The sequence below is a fragment of the Serinus canaria genome, chromosome 1A (assembly GCF_022539315.1).
Source record: "Serinus canaria isolate serCan28SL12 chromosome 1A, serCan2020, whole genome shotgun sequence".
Lineage (NCBI taxonomy): Eukaryota > Metazoa > Chordata > Aves > Passeriformes > Fringillidae > Serinus > Serinus canaria.
In genome coordinates, this window is record NC_066314.1 from 67,282,668 (window position 1) to 67,301,885 (window position 19,218).

Consider the following 19,218-nt stretch of genomic DNA (forward strand, 5'->3'; position numbering starts at 1 on the left):
TCAGCCCTGGGCGGTGACCGCCAAGGCGTTCACGTACCCGTGGGGACCCACGTCCACGTCGGAGAGCCCGTGGGCCAGCGGGGCGGCGGTGGGGGCGGCGGCGGCCGGGCCGTACTTGGCGGGCGGCGGGGCGGCGGCGGGGCGGAGGAGGCAGCAGGTCTCCAGCGCCTCCAGGCCGCGGCAGGTCAGGAAGAAGAGGTTCTTCAGCATGAAGAGGGACAGCGGCTGCTGGTAGCGCAGGAGCAGGAGGCAGCGCAGCGCCAGCAGCGGCGCGTCCAGCAGCCCGGCGGGCAGCAGGAGGTGCAGGGCGAGGCGGGCGGCGCCGGGCGGGCGGGCGGCGCTCAGCTCGTACAGCCACAGCACCGGCGAGGCCAGGCAGAGGAAGTAGACGGCGATGAGCAGGTAGCGCAGCGGGGCGGGCAGCGGCGCCGGCCGCCCGGGCTGCAGCACCAGTTCCAGCAGGGAGAAGCTGTCGAGCAGGTCGAGGCAGGTGGCGAGGAAGGCGGCGGCGGCGCGGTGCTGCGGCGGCGGCTGCGGCGGCAGGAGCAGCTGCCCGGCGCCCTCGGTGCCGATGGCCCGCAGCAGGCAGTACAGCAGCGGCGCGGAGAGCGCCAGGGTGATGCGGAAGCCTGTGGTGCCCAGCGGCAGGCGCAGCTCGATCAGCTCCAGGATGGAGGTGCCCAGGATCAGCGCCGCCTTGGGCGTGAAGGCGATGGAGTAGATGAGCCAGGCGAGGTGCGCGTAGGCGAAGTCGCCGCCGCGAGGGGGGACCCCAGCCCCGCGGCCCCCGGCCCCGCGGCCGCCGGGGGGGCCGTGCAGCAGCAGCGGGTGCGGCGGCGGCGGCCCGGGGGGCGGCGGGGGCCGTTCCCGGCGGCGCGCCCGGCTGTTGCGGCAGAAGAAGATGCCCCAGCCGGCCGCCAGCACCAGGTCGGTGGCGATCCAGCTGCACCAATACAGGTCGGTGACTGCGATCAGGTAGAGGTCCAGCAGCGCTCCCTGCCCCAGCAGCAGCACCAGGGACAGCGCCTGGAAGCCCCAGCGCCGCCCTCCCCCCGCCCCGGCGGGCCCCAGCAGCGCCCCCGCCGCCGCCCCGCCGCCCCCCGCCCCGCCGCCCGTCGCCGCCGCCCCGTACAGCTCCGCCGCCGTCATGCTGCGGCCCGGGCTCCCGCCGCCGCCGCCGCTGCTGATGCTGCTGCTGGGGAGCGGCGAGGCGGCGGCGGGCAGCGGGGTGGCGGGCGGCGGCACCAGGGGCTTGCTGATGCTGCTGCTGTCCTCCTCCTCTTCCTCCTCCTCCTCCTCCTCCTCCTCTTCCTCGGCGCTGCTGCGGGGGCTGCGAGGGCGGCGGGCCCGCGCCGAGCCCGAGCTCGACCCCGAGCCCCGCCGGCTGCCGCCGCTGCTGGAGCCCCTCTGGAAGAGGGGCTGCCGGTCGGCGGCGTGCGGCGGCAGCGGCGGCGGCGGCGGCGGCGGCGGCGGCGGCGGCGGCTGGAAGGAGCCCGAGGAGGAGGAGACCGAGCGCTGGTTGGAGGCAGCGCGGTGCATGGTCCTCCCCGGCCCCCGAGCCGGCGCGCCGGGCCCGACGGCCGCGCCGCGGCCCCCGGCCCGCCCCCGGCCCGCCCCCCGCACCGGCCCCGGGCCCGGCGGCGGCGGCGGCAGCGGTGCGGAGAGCCCGAGCGGCGGCGGCCGGCGGGGGAACCCGGGGGCGGCGCCGAGCAGCAGCCGCAGCAGCTGCCGGAGCCGGGGCGGGCGGCTGGCGGCGGTGGGTGGGCTGGGGCTGGGGCTGGTGGGGGAGGCTGCGCGGCCGGGGGAGGGGAGGAGGGGGGCGAGAACGGGAGGGTGAAGAAGGCGCCCCCGCCCTGTCCCCAGAGATGGTCCCCTTCCACATCTCGGGGAGCGTCCTGCCTCCTGCCCCGCAGGAAACCCGCGAGTGGGGCGAGTCGCCCACGGACGTGTCACAGCCCCGCGACACCCACTCCGTAACATCGGAAGTGCTTCAGTCTCCCCTCGTCTCTCTAGGCTGGCCAAGACAAAGACCAGTTGGCCTGGCACAGAGCCTACAATGAAGTGCTCATTTCTGGCTCATCTGTGCTGCTGGATATTCATCTGCCCCTACATTGGTCTGGTGTGTTTGTTCATCAAAGTAAGTGTCTTTTATCTCACCAGTTTTCTGAGTTGAGCCAATCCACATGCTGAGGGCCCTGCCCAGTTTGCCATGATGGGACAGAGCCTTTGAATTGGTATGAATAGCTCTGGATTTCTTACTTCTAATGAAAACAATCGGGACCTTTATTGACGCACTATTAATGGCCTTGGATTGAGCTTAATAGCTGGCTGCATCTGTTTATCACCAGCACTAATGGCTTGGCACAACATGTTCCAAAGTGCCTTGGTGCTCAGCATCACCAGTTCCTCATCTGTACCTGTGCCCACCAGTGGTGAGCCAGGTGCTGCCTGACAATGATGTGGAGCACATCAAATAAACTGTCTCCACAAATGTCTGTATTAACTATACTTTGTGATAAAGACCCAAAATAGCTTCACATTTCAGCATGTTGCTGAATCAACACATGGCACTGAGTGAATGCTGCTTGGTGCTGGGAAAGGACATCCAGGATAGCAGTGACAACCATCTGATACATGTTATTGCAGGCTCCCTGAGGAGCCCTGCTCCAGTCAGTGTCCCTGGCTGCTCTTGGCTACAAGGAGAAGAAATCAGTCTGGGGTACAAGGAGAATTCATGCTTAAACTTGGAGCAAAGAGATAACTGAGTAAGGGAAAGGGAGAACTTGGGGTGGATTGACACAAAGATTTCTTTGGGCACACAGCAACAACCAGGGGAAGGCTTTCTCTCTTTCACTGACTTTGCTGCCCAAGAAAAATCCATGGCCAAACAACTGCTTAGATTTTTGTGTACAAAAGTCTACAATTTTTGTACAACCCCACAGACTTCACTGAGGGCTCTGTGGATGGTCTCTGATAGGGAGCAGAAGGCTGGGGTCCATGGCCAAGGAGGATGATTGCTCTCTCTGGTGCTCCTTCATGTTCCTTGCAGGTGTTGGGAGTTGCCCAGCTCAGAGTGGTGTGAATGACACCAGCTGTGCCTCCTCATGTGGTTTCCACAGAAAGGCTAGGTTAGATGGCAGTGTGTCTGTGTGCCCCACAGTAGAGGGTAAAACCACATCCTTATGTTCTGGATCCTGGTTTTTGTCCAAGGTGGGTGGCTGCCTTCACCTGACTCTTCTCAGGTAAGCCATGATTCATGTGTGGTCAGTCCTCAGCATTAGCTAAATTGCTCTTGCCACATTCTGCTGCAAGGGGTGTTTTCCACTTCCACAAGAGGATGTGGAGTGAAAACCAAGCATTCATCTGGGCTGCTGAGGGCAACAGCCCTCATGCAGAGAGGGCTACTCCTGCCCTACCTGGGCAGCAGACAGTGACAGCTCTGCCTCGTTGGCTGTTATGCTCTGGGTTTCCTGAGCAGTGCAGTTCTCAGTGTGCCATGGGCTGGACATGCTCACATGCTGCCCTGGCACCTCTGCTTTTGATCCAGGCACTCATTTCACAAAGAACCTCATTCCCCAAGGCTTTGGGTGGCTGTGTGGTGTCCCACCTGCTGTGGTGAAGGGAATTGAGTGGGGATCCCTGGGCTTTGGGTGGGCTGCCACCTACAGCGGGTGTGCAGAGCTGGAAACAGGCTCTGACCCTGCCACCCAGGTGATGTGGGGAGCTGGGAGCAGGGAATTGAGGCAGCTGGAGGGAGCTGGGTGCTCAGGGGGCCTGCTGGGCTGGGGCTGTGTGAGCAGGCTCATGGAAATGGTTCTCCAGACACCACGGGATGCCTGCTGGGGTTCTGAAGGTTCCTGCATTCAAGGTAGGTAGGTGGGAACAGCGAGGACCTGTAGCTGCATGGCAAGGGAAGCTATGACAAGGAATGGGGGAACACCAGGTAGGATGGTGGAATCTCAAGGGCTTCCTTGGGGTGAGCATGGCCTCCAGCAGTGCGAACACAACACAAACAAAGAGGTGAGGATAAGAAAGGAGCTTATTTGTAAGAAAGGAAGCAGAAATTGTGCCTCTGCTTTAAAATGGGAATGAGGGGAGAAATTACTTCTACTTGAGAAAGCACTGAAGAGCTTTTTGTAGCACACTGTAGGATGAGATATGACAAGATGATGCTTCCCATGTGATCCAGTTATTTAATGCAATGTGCAGTCCTTGGATGTGTTAGTGCTTAACCATTGCTGTTAAAACATTAAAAAACTAAACTATAAATAGATTCTACTCTTTAGTAGCTCCCAAGCTATGTTTTTGGCTTTTTTATGTATTGATGTGTATGCATAGAGATGTGTGTGTGTATACATATATTTAAAGGCAAACAGCAGACAGAGTTTTTGCAATAGTCATACTGAATATCTAAAATGCTACCATTTTTAGTTTACACTGCAAGTGGAAACAAGTGTGCCCTCAAAAATACCCCTGCTGAGGGAAGGCAAAACTTTCTTGAGGGCTGAACTTGGGAGGAAACAAAATAATGACTCAATTTCTTGGGAGAAGGAGAAAAAGGAAAAGAAAAACAGGGCAGATATATGCCTGAAAGAAAGACCAGAAACTAGATACCTAATTATACCCTGCAGTAAGCTGTCAGAAACTGGCAGCAGTGGGAGGGAAAGAGGCAAAGCTGATCTCAGGGAGTTTGAGCATAATATGCTCCAACCATATTTAAAATGCCTTTTGTGTGGAAAAGGAAGCTTCTGGGATTCTCTGACACACACTTTATGCTGCACTTATCTAACCTATTCAAATGGTCAGGGTTGAAGTGACAGATAAGTGTAAAAAAGTTTCACCTGGCCAGGACCAAAATCCAACGATGCCTTGGCTTCCAATCACAGCCTTTGTACCTGAACTGCTGATTCTGTGTTATGGCTCAGGGAATGCAGATCCTCTTCAAAAGGACATTGAAGTGTTAATAGTCTATTACTTGTAATTACATTTCAGTTCAAAGAGCTTTCAATGCCAGCAGAAAGTGCCAAGACATTTCTTTTCATGCTTGTAGCAGGATAGGGGGCTTGGAGAGTGGATTTGGGGTTTGCTTTTGGTATTTTGTCTTTACTCAGTCTTAGCATAGAGCATCTATTGATCTGACCTTGAGGAGAAAGTGAAAGTTCTTCATAGTTTAGATGACTAAAAAGGAAAGGTAGGTTTGTTATTGTGAATTAGGAGAAGTGTTTTCTTGATGGAGGTTTGGTTCCTAGAGAACACATCACTGCCCTGCTGGTGCAGGGTTTTAAACTGTTGCAGACTGGATCTGTGCAGGTCTGGAAGTGCATAGTGTTCATCAAATTAACTGCAGCAGTAAAAAACCCATAAAGATTTGTGCTTTTATAATTGGGGTTAGGAAGACCTGGCATAGAAGGGTTTGGAAAGGCCCCTGAAGGCACCAGGGCAAGCAGGGACCAAGCACTTCCCAAGGGCTACCCTGCAGGCATTCTTCACAGAATTCCCCTGGTAGCAAACTCCTCCAGGGCTCTCAGTCCTTTTGCTCACATTGGTTCTTCTTCAGTGTTTAACTCTGCACCTTGGGCTGGGTAAGGATTTCCATGGGACTCCAACTTCCAGCTCAGCCTCTCCTACAAGGGACACCTTATCCCTAGGCTGCCCTTGTGCTCTGACAATAGTGATTAAAAGCACCTGGGAGCTTCAGGTTGTGATTTCTCCCTGCTTAACTAAGCCTTGATTAGTCCCATCTTGGGTGAGTGCTCCAACTACCAGAGCACTGGATAAAAGGAGGAGACTGATTAACACTTTTTATCATGATTTATTAGAGGTTGGGGCTGTAGGTCACTTCTCAAGGATGTAGAATATAATTCAGTTCTCTCTGAGAAGATTGGGAATCTGAGATTGGGAATCCTTGTCCAGTCCCCCCAAACTGCTTTATAATTGTTGCTTTCAACATGAAGTTCTCAGGACTCTGCATCACACTTATTTTGCTGTCTAATGTGCCTCCTGTGAGCTGTGAACTTTGTAGATGGGAAACTTTCTGATAAAATATAAAAACAATGCAAGTGGATTTGCTGTTTCTAGATTATTAAAGATGATGGTTTCACCTAGCAGGATCTTGAATTTTCCATTGAAATCAGGGGAAGCTTTTGGTTCTAGTCTGAAAGTTTGCCAGTGAACTGCTGAAGGGGTATCTTTCAGGGTGGTTCCCTCAAGAAAATCTGGTAATAGCTTGAAGAATAGAAAAAAAAAAAAAGAAAAAGCAAACAGAAATTGCCCTAATAACCTTCTAGGGCAAAGATGTGAAAGAGAACAGAACAATACCCATTAAATGTACACACAGGAAGTTAAAATTAATTTCAAAGAAAACATATTTTATTATTTTCCATGTGGTTGAACAAAGCAGCAACTCTGTAACTGCACTGAAATTAATATGAAATCTAAAATAATCACAGTTTGTGATTTCTCTGAATGATAAGTAATCACTCTTCTACAGTGCACATGACACAATCTGAAACATTACCATTTCTTGGAGGGAGAAAGACATGGCAGGGTTAGGACTGGAAGAAGGGGACAGCAGTGTTATCTGACTCCCTGAATGCCAGGTTAGCAGTTGCATGTGTCCTGTGGAATAAAGGAATTGACCTCTCTGGCCACCATGGTATTGCATGCCATGAAAGCTCTTGGTTTCGGATCCAAAACAAGGTCTATCCCTTGGTTCCTTCCGGCTAGCCTCAGTTGTAAGCTCCCTTCTGGCTTGACTAAAACCTGTTCATCTTTGGAAGATAGAGTTGTGTTAGGATCAGGTCTTTGCCCTGTTTGTTGTACAGGGCAGTGCACCATGTAAATATTAAGGTATTGGACCAGCAGTGAAGTCCCCTCTCCAGCTTGGTCCCACAATCTGCACAGAAGGATGACAGTCACAAAGGACAGACATACTGCTTTGGAGAAACCTCTTCTGAGCAATACATGAGACAAAGGAAAAGTTTCCTTCCAGCCATGCTGGAAGCTAATTCCAGGAAGCTGCAGTTCCAAGGAAAAGGATTTCACTGAATTCTGGCAATCACAGATGTCCATAAATGAACTGGACATAAGCTACAAGCCTGTACAACACTCTTAGCACAACTCATGGAACAGAGGAGACCTGCCAAGCAATGTCATTAGCAGAAATCTTTCAGAATCAAGCCAGTGTCCAACAGCAGCTGGAGAAGCCAGATTTCCTACTCCATCCAGTGGGTCCATGCAATTCCCAGGCAGGGACTTGGACAAAGTGCACTGTTTCAAGGAGCTCAGAAGGGGAAGAGGGGAAAGGTCTTTGCATTGCTCAGACCAAGGGCAGCCCATCTGGCTAATTAGTACAGAGAGCAACAGAGCAGAGTTTTTTATGCAACCTTACTTGGTATGAATTAGGCAAAGGGTACAAGATATTTCTAGATTCCTTCTGTTCAATTCCAACTCGCAAGCAAAGCATTTTTTTAAAATTCCTTATCACTGAAGTTCCTCCTACACATTTTTAAGACTGGTGGGGAAAAAAACCAAGCAATCCAGAGCTAAAAGCAGATTTGGCATCTGAAGCAGATTCACATCAGTCAGCTCACCTCCACTGCTATTCCAAAGATGGAGATGCCTGGCTCCCTCTCTGTGCAAAAGCAAACCTCTTCCTTCCTTGGAAGAGGTGCCACAGCCCTCAGGGCACAGTGGTTCAGCAGCACCTTTTCTCTGAGTAACTGGCACTTTTAACATGGAACAAGACAAAGCTTTGCCAAAGGCTGGCTGCAGATGGACAGACCTCAGCATTTCTGCAGTCAGCACTCACCACGCTGAAGGTGTGGCTCATTCTTCCTGCCAGCAAACAGCTCCCTGAGGTCTGGCTATGAGGACCATTCCCAGGAATGCCAGGAAAGTTAGCACCCAAGTCAGCAAGCACTACAAGCAAAGGGAATGCTCCTCTTTCTGCAGTGGATGGCACCTCTGAAAAGCAAGGCTGAGGGACACTGGAGATACCCTATGAATAAATGGGGTGTGGGCTCCAGTTTCAGGCCTTGCATGCTGGGTGCACAGCACAGCTGTGACTGTGGAGAGGTGCTGCAGCTAAAGGACCTTCCCTGTGTTATAGCCCAAGTCCTTCTCTGTGCCTGCTCTTCTGGGAACTGGAGACAAGCCCTTGTTTTGTGCAACAAGATGAAATGGTGATTTCCTTCTCTCTGTAGCGAAAGGAAAAGGATTCAAATCCGTGTTCTTCCCATTACAGCTTTTAGAAGCAGCCAAGCAATTCTCGTCCTGATGAGACAAAGGAGAAGAACCCCAAGTAATGGTAAGAGAGGAAGAAACTGCTTCCCGTTGCGGATTTCACTGATGGAAACACATGCAAAGAGGTATTTTTCTGCTCTTATTCATGAAGGGAAGGACAGAGAAACAGAGAAGGAACTCTTGCCTGGATAACTGAAAGAGCACCTGATCTGCTTCACACACAGAGCCTGGCATAACTTAAGAATAGAGCCTATGCTGCAGTGACCTTCCTAACAAGACACATCAGTATTGAGAGGATGGAGAGCTGCTGGAGCAGAATTTCAGTGCACATGGATGCTGAGATTAGAATCAAGAACTCAAAGTTCTGTGCAGAACACATTTGCACCCTGTGTATGGAGCTGCCTGGTAAAGCAGGAAGGAGGAAAGAAGAGGCAGAGCAGACCCATTCCTGATACTTCAGTGTGGTGTGAGCTGACTGTAATTAGGAAAATCAACTCAGTTGTGTTGGCTCCAAGGCTTTTCATCATATACACAGGCTGATTTGTGCTTCTAAAATCCCAGTGCCCCTCTGGAATTATGACACTCTGTGCTAAGCCAAATCTTTTCGTATTAATTTCTCATGCAAACCTTGCTTATCTTCTCTGGAATGTCTATGGAGACACAAGTCTTATCTTTCTCTGGATAGGAGAGCTAGGAGAACAGAGGCAGTAGAAGGTGCATGTTGTTAGGGAAATGTTCCTGGGCAGGCAAGTCCCAGCTGCTAATTCACGTTAGGGGGACTCTACCTGCATGTTAAAGAAAGAGGAAGGACCAGAGGTCAGACTCTATGGGGTATCCCTGAGCTGCAAACCACATGAGGGATGAGAGGAACAAAAGAACTGGAAGACACGGACATTTGTATTCTAAAAGGTCAGGCTTGGGCTCTGGTACCATCCTGGCTTGATTGATCTTCTCTTTGAATCTTTGCATGCAAGGAAGGAGCAAAGCTGGACTGTGACTCTTTTTGTTTGGCCCTTGTTCCAAAAAAGGGCCCCTCTTGGAAGCTGTGCCAGCTGGAGCAGGTGGATGTTCCCTGCAACAGTTGGGATCAGAGTGGGTGCCAAAAAAGCCTCTTGCTGCAGCACTGAGTTCTGGGCAAAGACAACTCTGCCAATTCAAACTCTGTGGTGGTTTCCTCTGCTGCTGAGCACAGGCTGCTGGCTCCCTAGTGGGATGTGAAAAGGCAGGGGTGTTCACAGAATGCTAAATAGGGGGGAGGGAACAATATAACTTTCACCTCAGCCCTGCAGCAAGTTGCTCTGGCTACTGAAGCTTCCTTTGAGGGGCCCTGCCACTCCACAGCTGCCAGATGACTGCAAAACAGAACTTTGTTTCAGGCTGACAGTGATGCAGTGGCAAATCCCCAGGCAAAGAGAATTTGTTAAAGTCTGTAGGCACTTACTCTTCACGAGGAGAATGTTAAGACTTAAAGCCTTCTCTTGGCATGGAGCCACCACAGCCCAGCTTCTGGTGTGCTCAAGTCACAGCCTGGACAAACAGCACATTCTACAAATGGCTGATGCTGGCTCCTTGTGTGGGGAAGAGCTTTGCCCTCAAACACCCCACAAAGAGGAGGGTGGGCTCCCCTGATCTTTGCACACAAAGTGTGGAAAAGAATAAGCTGTGAGAGCTGAACAAAACTGGGATTGCTGGGACAAGCCTACTCCTTATACCCTGTTTCCATTATGGCTCAATTATGGCTGGCAGCAATGTACAGTCACAGTTGAAAGTCTGAGGGCAGCTGTCAGGATGGCAGATGAGTATCAATAAAATTAAGGGGCTCTTAGTGCTGCAACAGGGAGTTTTCTAAAACGTTAGCTAGATTAGAAAATCACCCCAGGTCCCTCCCCGTTCTTCCCCTCTTTCCGGTACATAAAACCCCTTACAGCAGATCTTTAGGCACACCTGTTTGAACCCCTAGCTCCAGTTTTCTTTTTTAAAAGCAAGTTGCACAGCATCATCCACATCCTGCACTATGTGAGACGCCTGCAGCAGGCTGGGGTCGAAGCAGAAGTCCCGGTGTCCATGGAACACTGTCTCCTCTGTTTGCTTGGCAACGGTGCCGTTGTGGCGGTAGACCCCAGTGCAGACCAGGATGGACTCACAGCTCTCCACTGAATTGTTGCAGTCATTCCTCAGCTCCAGGGAAACCTCAGCCTGGGAACTGGCTGCCTGTGGGCTCCTCTTCAGCCCAGCCTGGACCTGGTTCTGCTGAGCTGACTTGAGGTAGTTGTTGTAGAGGTTTGCCCCATAGATGTCAGACATGGGGTTATCCCTGGATAAGGTCATGGTGTTAAATGGAAAGGAGAAACGAGCCCATGAGAATGGACTCAGAAATGAGAAGCAAGCCCTCTGGCTCTGGGAGACTAAGACAGCACTGAAGGAGGAAGGGCTGGGAGATAGCTGCTAACATCAAGAGGAGCAGCTGGAGTGGGCCAGTGAGTCCTGCTCAGGACACGTGCACCTTTCAAAGGGGAGACAGCACATCCCAAGCACCCAGAGCAGTTTCAGCCTTGACTGGATTATAACTCCTACATTCCCAAAGTGTTTGGCCAAACTGAGCTAACAGTACTACATCTGGGTCTCTTAATTTTGTCTTTGAGTCACTCTATATGCATTCTGCATCCTACAGTCCACAGCTTTGCTGTGTAGGGTACAAAAACCCAGCAAGCCTCTGTTCCAGGATGCGAGGTTCCAGAGAGACCATTGGAATTTTGGTATTAACTTTAGAAATACCCAGAGGGGAAAAAAAACCCAGCAAGTAAGCAAAGAAAACCCCAAAACCAACCAAACAAAACCCCACCACTACTAAAGAGCAGTCAGTTTGCAACTCCCTAAGGACACCAGCAGGAAAAAAATCTCTTACCCAACTGCATAGAGGCGTCGGATGGGAGCCTTCCAGCCCTGCTTCTCTGCCTGCTGCTGGATCAGGTACTGGGCATAGCGATAGGTGACGGGGCTGGGTTTGCCAATCAAGGCCTCATACTTCAGCTCCCTGCCTGTCACCTTCTTGTAGATGCTCTCCAAGCAGAGAAGGAAAGTGCCATGGCCAAACCTGTCCCAGAAAGGAGGTCATCAGCATCCCAGTAACAGCACTGAAGCAGCAAGCATTCCTTGGTTATTGCCTGTTTTGGACACGGTGCCCACACACCCCTCCACAGACAGTGGTCTGCCTTTTGCTTCCCCCCCAGGTTTTAGTCTTTATTTCTCATGCAGCTTTCATGTCTCTGCTGCTAATTACATTGTACAATCAAGCTCTTTAAACATTCAAATGCTAAAAAATCACAGTAGGAAAAGAACACCTGCACAAGAGGAGTATGAAATTGGCTAAACCAAACACCGCATGTGCTTTTCACCTGGGCATCTTGGCTTCAGCCATCCACAGGAGGTCCATGTTGCAGGCAAGGATAGGCAGATGAGGGTATGGTACCTCCTGCAGCTCTGCCCCAGGGTTCCCATTGCTCAGGAGGACATCAGCAATGAGCTGCAGGCTCGTCTCCCACCTCACTGGCTCACCAAACAGAATCACCCCTGCAAGATTTTGAGAGCTGCTTGGAAACTCACAGCATCCAAAAGGCACCAGCTAACAAAACCCCTCCTGTGCTGGGCTGCCTTGCAAGTACAGCTACCAGTGGAACATGGCTGGTGCCAGGGCTCCAGTCTGACATTTCTGCACCATGTGCACCACTGGTTCCAGATACTGGCACACAGCACAGGGAAAGTTTGCTTTAATCCAGCTTTTCCCAGCAGTGAGGCTCCCTCCTGGCTGTACCCTCTCAATGTGCTGCCCATGGACAGCAGTGAGCTGACAGCACATCATTAGTTCCCATCCCAGCTGGCCTGCCTTGCTCTTAGCTCTGCTTGCTGCTCATATGTAAACACAGGCCTCTGCTTACCTTCTATAGTGGGGAAGCCAATGGGGGGAGGAGGCTGCCAGAAAAAAAAAAGGAAGGCTGGATTAGTAATGCAAAACCTAATGCCATCTCCAAAACAAAACTAAAAATGCCTCCTTTGAACCTGCCAAGGCAGTTCCATAATAAGGCAGGACAAAGCCACCTGGAATCCTGAAGGAATATTTTTTTCCCCCTCCCCCATCCCAGATGGGGTTTCACAGATCTTGTACTCCTGTCCACAGAGCTGGAGATGCCAACCAAACCACCTTACCCCTCACTGCAAGGAACAGCAATGGAAGGCAGAGAAAGGAGAGGGGAGAGTCACTGTCCCTCCTGCAGGAGCCAACACTGGGAAGAGCAGAGGGGCTGCTTGCTCAGTGCCAGGCTCCTGCTAAGGGACCTCACTGACAGCTGCCCTGTCCCTTTGCTGTGTGCTGTCACCACCCTGCCCCAGATCACCCCTTCTGCTGATGCTTCAGGAAATTACCAGTTCTTTCGGCCTTCGGCTCAGGTCCACCATGTCTAACAGGGGGTATGCCTTCCTCAGGGCCTCTATGGTGACCACGTGCTTGAACCCCAGGCTAGTTCAGACCATCAAGGAATGCTGTGGACACTGGTTTGTTTGGGTTTTTTGGTTTTTTTTAAGTGACAGTTTTTCTGTAAGTTACTTGCAGAAGCATCTGTAGGATTAAGGAATCCAAGTCCTAGTAACAGAGCAGTGTGATAAAGCATAATCTCATGGCTTTCAGCCAGCCAAAAACACCTTCCACTAATTACATTGTACAATCAAGCTCTTAAAACATTCAAATGCTAAAAAAATCACAGTAGGAAAAGATCATCTGCATGAGAGTACGAAATTGGCTAAACCAAATACCACATGTGCTTTTCGCCTGGGCATCTTGGCTTCAGCCATCCACAGCAGAACCAGACTGCTCAAAGTCCTGTCATATTTGAGTTCCTTCAACTGCTGTCAGATTCTGGGGAAAACCTTATCTGTGGGACAGTTGGGAATGATCTCAAATGGGCTTTGCTATGGAAGAATGGGAGGAGCACAACTTTTATCTCAAGAATGAGACGCCTAAAGCTGATGGAGTTCTCATGGTCACATCCCACCAAGAGAACAGCAATCACAGGAGAAGTCATGAGCGTGAGAAGCCAAACACCGAACAGGGCAGCCAGGAAGTGACCACCATGGAGATCAACAGCACCTGAGCCTGTGCATAAGGACGCTGCCCCATAAGGTAAGCCTGGTGACCTTTGTGTCTCCTTCTGCTTCAGAAGCTAATCAAGCGAGTGTCAGGGGTAGGGTTAGGGCAGGAGCAGCAGCCTTTGGTCGCTGTGCAGGACGCACAGAGCACCATGAGGCACAAAGGATACTTGTGGGCATTCTCCTCCACGGGCCCCTGCCCGGCCACTAGCATGCACCTCTGGTGGAACTGGCTGAAGAGCTGCAGGGGGCTGTGGGACAGGATCACCTGCTCCGGAGACACCTGCGGGACGGAGAGAGCCCGGCTGGGACCCGCAGGTAGGATCTGCCCCCTTCTCCCGGCGGTCGGCTGGCACCCCTGCCAGCTGCCCCTCTGCAGCCGCCCGGGCCGCGGCCAGGCCGGGCACCCGCGGTGCTGCCCTGCCGGGGATCGCTCGGGCTCCCTCATGCCGCTGCTCCCGCCGCCCCGTCAGCATTACCTCCAGCCCCAGCGCCTGGGACACCTCTCGGGCCTTGGCCGAGCGCAGGCAATTCCCGGCGTTGGTCAGGAACACGACGGGCACCCGCAGCCGCCCGCCGCCGTCCGCCAGCCTCTGGAAGGCGCGGCGGGCGGCGGGCACGGGCTGGCTGCCCCGCACCAGCACGCCGTCCACATCGAACAGGAACCCGAAGGCCGGCGGCTGCAAGGCGAGCGGAGGGCACGGTCAGCCGGGAGCCTCCCCGTCCGCCCCGCGCCCGCCCCGCACCCCTCCGCGCACGCACCCGGCTGCAGAGCCCGCGGGCGGGCGGCCCCGGGGCGCGCAGCAGCGCCCGGCCGGTCCGCAGCGAGCCGCGCAGCGCCATCCGCCCCGGCCACCTCGGGCTCCCGCCGCGCCCGGACTACGGCTCCCATCCGCCCCTGCGGCCCCGGGCACGCCGCCGCCCCAGCCTACAGCTGCCCGCGGGGAGAGGCCGCCGGCCTGCCCACAACGCTGCTGCGGCCAGTGGTGCTGCCACGGAAGGGTTCTGCTGCCCCTGCTTCGGGGCAAAGCGGGGCTGCGGGTTTGGGGAGAGCTGGAGAGAGGAGCGGGTGCTGCAAGCAGCAGCGGTGCTGGCGGGACCCACCGGGAAAGGGGGTGCGCTGGCCAAAAGCAGCCCTGCCACGGTAGGGGCGTGCAGAATCACCGGCGAGAGAGATTTGGGCAGGAGGGAGCGAAAGGCTTTGAGCCCTGTAGTGCAATCACAGTGGGTTTATCTCAGCCCTTCACAAAGTCAAAGAACGGGAGACTCTCGGTCTGTGAGGGAAGCGCTCCAGCGCTGCACAGCCCGGGCTCCGTGATAACGAAGGCGTCGGCCCGGGCCGGGCGGCCTGGCTTCAGTCGGACTGGTGCCTGCCCGCCCTGCCTGCCATCTGCATGCCCAGGAACTGCACCGCACCTTGGCACCTCTGCCAGCCCACCGGGACAGGGATTGTCCTGTGTGCTCGGCACTGGGGAGCTCCCGCCTCGAGTGCTGCGTTCAGTTCTGGGCTCCTCCCTACAAGAAATTGAGGTGTGGAGCATGTCCAGGGAAGGGCAGTGAAGCTGGTGGAGGATCTGGGGTTCTATGCGGAGTAGCTGGGGGAGCTGGGACAGGAAGAGAGGCTCAGGAGAGACCTTATGGCTTACTACAATTCCCTGACAGCAGGGTCCAGCCAGTGGGGGTCAGGCTCTTCTCCCAGGCAACAGCGACAGGACAAGAGGACATCGGCTCAAGGTGTGCCAGGCTGGACATCAGGAAGAATTTCTTCACTAAAAGTGTGGTCAGGTATTGGAAAGGACTGCCTAGGGAGGTGGTGGAATCAGCATCCCTGGAGGTGTTCAAGAAATGACTGGATGTGGCAATGACTGCCATGGTCTGGTTGACATGGTCTGGTGGTGGTCGGTCAGTTTGGACTTGATAACCTTGCAGGTCTTTTCCAACCTTAAGAATTCTGTGAGTCGCTGTCCTGCCTTTGCTCAGCCTTTCCTGTGCAAACCCTTTTTCCTACAGATAAATAAGGTTCTCTGAAACCCTGGTCACTTTTTTTACTCTTTGACAGACTGCGTCCCTCTTTTCTGCACCCTGAAACAGAACTCTTGATGCTGAATTCAACTGAGGCCCTTCCAAACCTGGGGAAAGTAAAAGGTTCATTTCACATCCATGGAGATGAAGCAATGTTTGTTTGCTTTCTGACTGGGCTTAGGATCTCCTGAGTCCCTCGACAAGGCAGGTTTAACACGTATGACTTTAGGCATCAATTACACAGTGTAATTGTTTGTTTTTACGCTTCCATTGCCATGAACACCAACCTTAATTTGTTTTTGACCCACTTTAACACCCAGAGCCCTATTTGCAGAGCTATTAAAGCCCTGGCAATTCAGAGATATACATTTGTACAGATGGTTATTCCTCCTTAAGTGCTTTTGCCTTAACTGAATTACCTAACGTTTATTTTTTGTAATTTCCTCAATTTGCCGGGATCACTTTAATTTCTCAGAAGTGTTTGCAGCTCATCCTGCTCTGGCAAAATTTATGCTGGCCTTGGAGACATTACTGAAAATATTTAGCTCCTTGAAGAACTGGGCTTAAAACTTTCTCCATCAGCACACTACAGCTACTCTGAATTGTGCTTTCTCAACTATGTACAAACCAGAGGCCTCCAACCCTCACCTTCCCTGGCTGTCAGTGAAAAATAGTCAGAGAGGGAGACTCTGAAAGACTTTCTGAAATTAATGGCATACACAGGAGCCTTGTCTTGAGTGCTTCTCACCCATCCACCAAGGCAGTCCCTCCTGGCAGAGTGAAAATGTGATTGATTTGCTGTGATTTCTGCTTAGGATATTTGCTAACGTGGATTTATGGCCTTTTAATGATACAGCCACTCGCAAGTTAGATGGGTTGGGTTGTTTTGCTTGCTGGTTTCGGTGCCTCTGGACTGAACTGCATTGAGGCGGTCTCTCAGTCCCTTTTGAGTGTAGGAATACTTTTGCCCCTTTCTTCCCATTCCCGAGGTGTAAAAAAGATCTGGGAGAGGCATCCAGCCTGTTCCCTATCACAGAGATTTCACGGCTAAAAAAAGAAAAAAATATTAGTGTATTAAATATCCAGGAGTTATGGTGGGGGGAAAGAGGAGGATGGGTTGGAGGTTTTGGGGGTGGGTGTTTTTGGGGGTGGGGTTTTGGAGGAAAGGGTTTTGTGGGTCAGGAGAGGGTTTTGTGGGGGTTTTTGAGGGTGTGGGTTTTGGGGGTGGAGGTTTTGGGGGTGAGGATTTTGTGGGTACGGTTTTTGGGGCTAAGGGTTTTTGAGTGTGGGGGTTTTGGGGGTGGGGGTTTTTGGGGAGGGTGGTTTTGGGGGTGGGGGTTTTGGGGGTGGGTTTTTGGGGAGGAGGATTTTGAAGGTGGGGGTTTTGAGAGTGGGGGTTTTGGAGGTGAATGTTTTGGGGCTGGGGTTTTTTGGGGCTGGGGGTTTTGGGGGTGAGGGTTTTATCCCCCCGATGCAGGTTGTTATCCCGGCACATCCCTGCGGGAGGCGCTCCGGCTCCACGGCACGGGCGGGCCCGCAGCGCTCACCTGCGCCCCGGCTCGGGGGCTCCGGGCACGGGGGATGCGGGTGGGGATGCGAGGTCTGGCCGGAGGGAGGGGAAGAAAGGCGTTGTTCTGCTCCCAAGGGGGCTCTGGGGGTACCCGCCCTTAGAGAGGTGTCCCCAGAGTGTGCGTGTGCTTTGCCCCTGCGGGCTGCCAGCGCTGCCCTGTGTTTATTTTCCAAGCAAGGCTGTCCAACAGGCTGGAGCGCTTATTTTTAAACCGACACGGGGGGACTTTGCCAGCGGGCGGGCACAGGCTGAGCCTGGCACCGACAGCGGCAGGGCTGCCAAGCCCCGCGCTGTGCAGAGCCTGCTGAGCCCCAGCCCTCCCTGCACCCTCAGGCAGGCTGTAGCCCATCATCCCTGTTCTGAATGCTCGTTGTGTCCTTTTCCTTTCAAGCGTTGGGTCTGCTTGGAGCTTCCCATTCCGCATGCTGTACCTGGACGGACCTCGTGATTTCCTCTGCAGGCACATCTAGTAACAGCTGTACCCCAAATACCCCCAGGGATAGTCTGTTTCCCTTCTCACACCACCCATAGGAGACTCCCTCTTCTTCCCATGTCCACACCGTGCTTGGATGTCTCCCACCCCCTTTCACAGCTCACTAAAAGGCAAGCAAAACTGCCAGTTGCCCACAGCCTTCTCCCGTGGGTCCCTGTGTAAACTTTGCAGCTCTGTTTTCCCTGGACTCACAGCCCTGTCATCACCCCCCTCTTCCTGACCTTCTGCACCCCCCTCGAATGCAGCCCTACCTTCCATCTCTTTCCTTACTGCAGAGGCTCTAATGGCCTGAACCAACCCTCCCCCCACAGTTTATCTCTCCTCTTCCCATGCTGCAGCCTGCTCGTGGAATGATGGACAAGCTAAAGGTTGAGAAAATACAGTAAAATGCCTTTCTTATCCTGTAATGACCAAGAGGGAGGACACAACCTGATAAAAATGACAAACCAGGAGAATTGAGAGCCAGACCCTTCACCTGCCTGTCCCTCAGTGCCCAGAAAACACTTGATAGACCTGCTGTGATTGCAACTGCTGCAAGCCTGGAAAGAAAGGAATTAAGGACTGAGCCAATTAGAGCTACAGGTTTCTGACCAAAGAAATGTCCTTCTGCTACCTGTGAAGAGACTAATGCAGAGACTTAGACAGGAAGAAAACCTGAACCAGGCTGATCATTTGGAGCTGGTGGAAAACACATCTGCAGCCCTGTGTTTTATGGCCAGAGGGCTTTGCTTAGCATCTGGCACCTGCATAGTCCCACTGCAGTGATGGAGGCTCACATGACAGATAGATGCAGCTGCTTGCTTGGGCCTATCTCTTTTTTCAACCACTTACTTTGCTCCTCTGTTTTTATTGGCATGTTTTTTGACAGCAACCACTAGTGCTGGATCAGCCATTTCCTGGCAGGCAGTGACCAGGAGGAAAACATTTCATCCTCTAAATTGCCCCAAAGGCAGCCTAAGATGCTCTGCAGCAAACACTTGTGCTGCAAACAAAGCTCCATCCACCTCCCATTTAAACAAATTGAACCTGAAGAGGCCACCGGGAGTGACAGATGGGGGAGATAAAGGCATAAGGCTCTAAGTATTGCTAGGGCTGCCTGAAGTAACTGTAATAGAAACTTCGTGGATTTTCTGCTCTCCTTCCTTGCTCCTGAGTCTGGATGGAGACTGAAGCAGGCTCTTTTTCCTCTTTATGTTTGCTCTACTCAGCCTCCCATCACCCTTGTGACTGCCTCTCCTCTTTCATCTCAGATATTGAAGCTCTCTCAAGCTGGCACTTTCTTCCCATGCCCACCAGCAGTACTTTGGGCAGACAGCCTCACCTTGTACCCTGGAGTCACCTGGTGCTCCACAAGGCAAGTATTTGCAAAGAATTCACTTTCTTTGAAAAGAATGGGCTGATCATTTAGCCTTCTCCTCACTTCCCTCTATTCCCTTCCTAAAATCATGCTAAAAGGAGGTAAATGACCTCCAGTCATTCCTTTACTTTCCCGTTCTGTAACCACCACAGAGATGGTACAGAACTGTACTGGGAGGAGAGGCAGAATGAGCAAATCCTGTCTGTCAGGTGATCTCTGTATCAAAACACAGCCCTGAGCTGGGTGCAGCTGCTGTGGGGCTTGGGGAAGGGGGAACAGGGGTCCTGTGTAGTGTCTTGGCCAGGTGACTCAGGCTTAACACTCTGTTAGCTCTACAGATCAAGTTGCCCTTTACAACATGCTGAGAAGGCATTTCAGGCTCCCTGGTCACTC

General features: G+C 53.0%; 2 protein-coding genes across 2 annotated transcripts; both read right to left on the minus strand.

Annotated features, from left to right (window-relative positions):
- On the minus strand, positions 1 to 1,458 carry TMEM121B (transmembrane protein 121B; the record flags this gene model as incomplete). Its single annotated transcript, XM_050969927.1, has 2 exons — positions 1 to 1,150; positions 1,352 to 1,458. Coding segments are annotated over 2 exons (1,257 nt in total), but the record flags the coding sequence as incomplete, so codon positions are not given.
- A 4,889-nt stretch (positions 1,459 to 6,347) lies between these two features.
- Positions 6,348 to 14,244, minus strand: HDHD5 (haloacid dehalogenase like hydrolase domain containing 5). The gene is made up of 8 exons (XM_030237878.2): positions 14,146 to 14,244; positions 13,863 to 14,063; positions 13,554 to 13,666; positions 12,664 to 12,757; positions 12,180 to 12,213; positions 11,640 to 11,814; positions 11,150 to 11,338; positions 6,348 to 10,558 (listed from the first exon to the last, which is right to left on the minus strand). Exons 1-8 carry the CDS (start codon positions 14,224 to 14,226, stop codon positions 10,201 to 10,203), a joined length of 1,245 nt encoding a protein of 414 aa, XP_030093738.1. The 5' UTR covers positions 14,227 to 14,244; the 3' UTR covers positions 6,348 to 10,200.
- Positions 14,245 to 19,218: the final 4,974 nt, after the last annotated feature.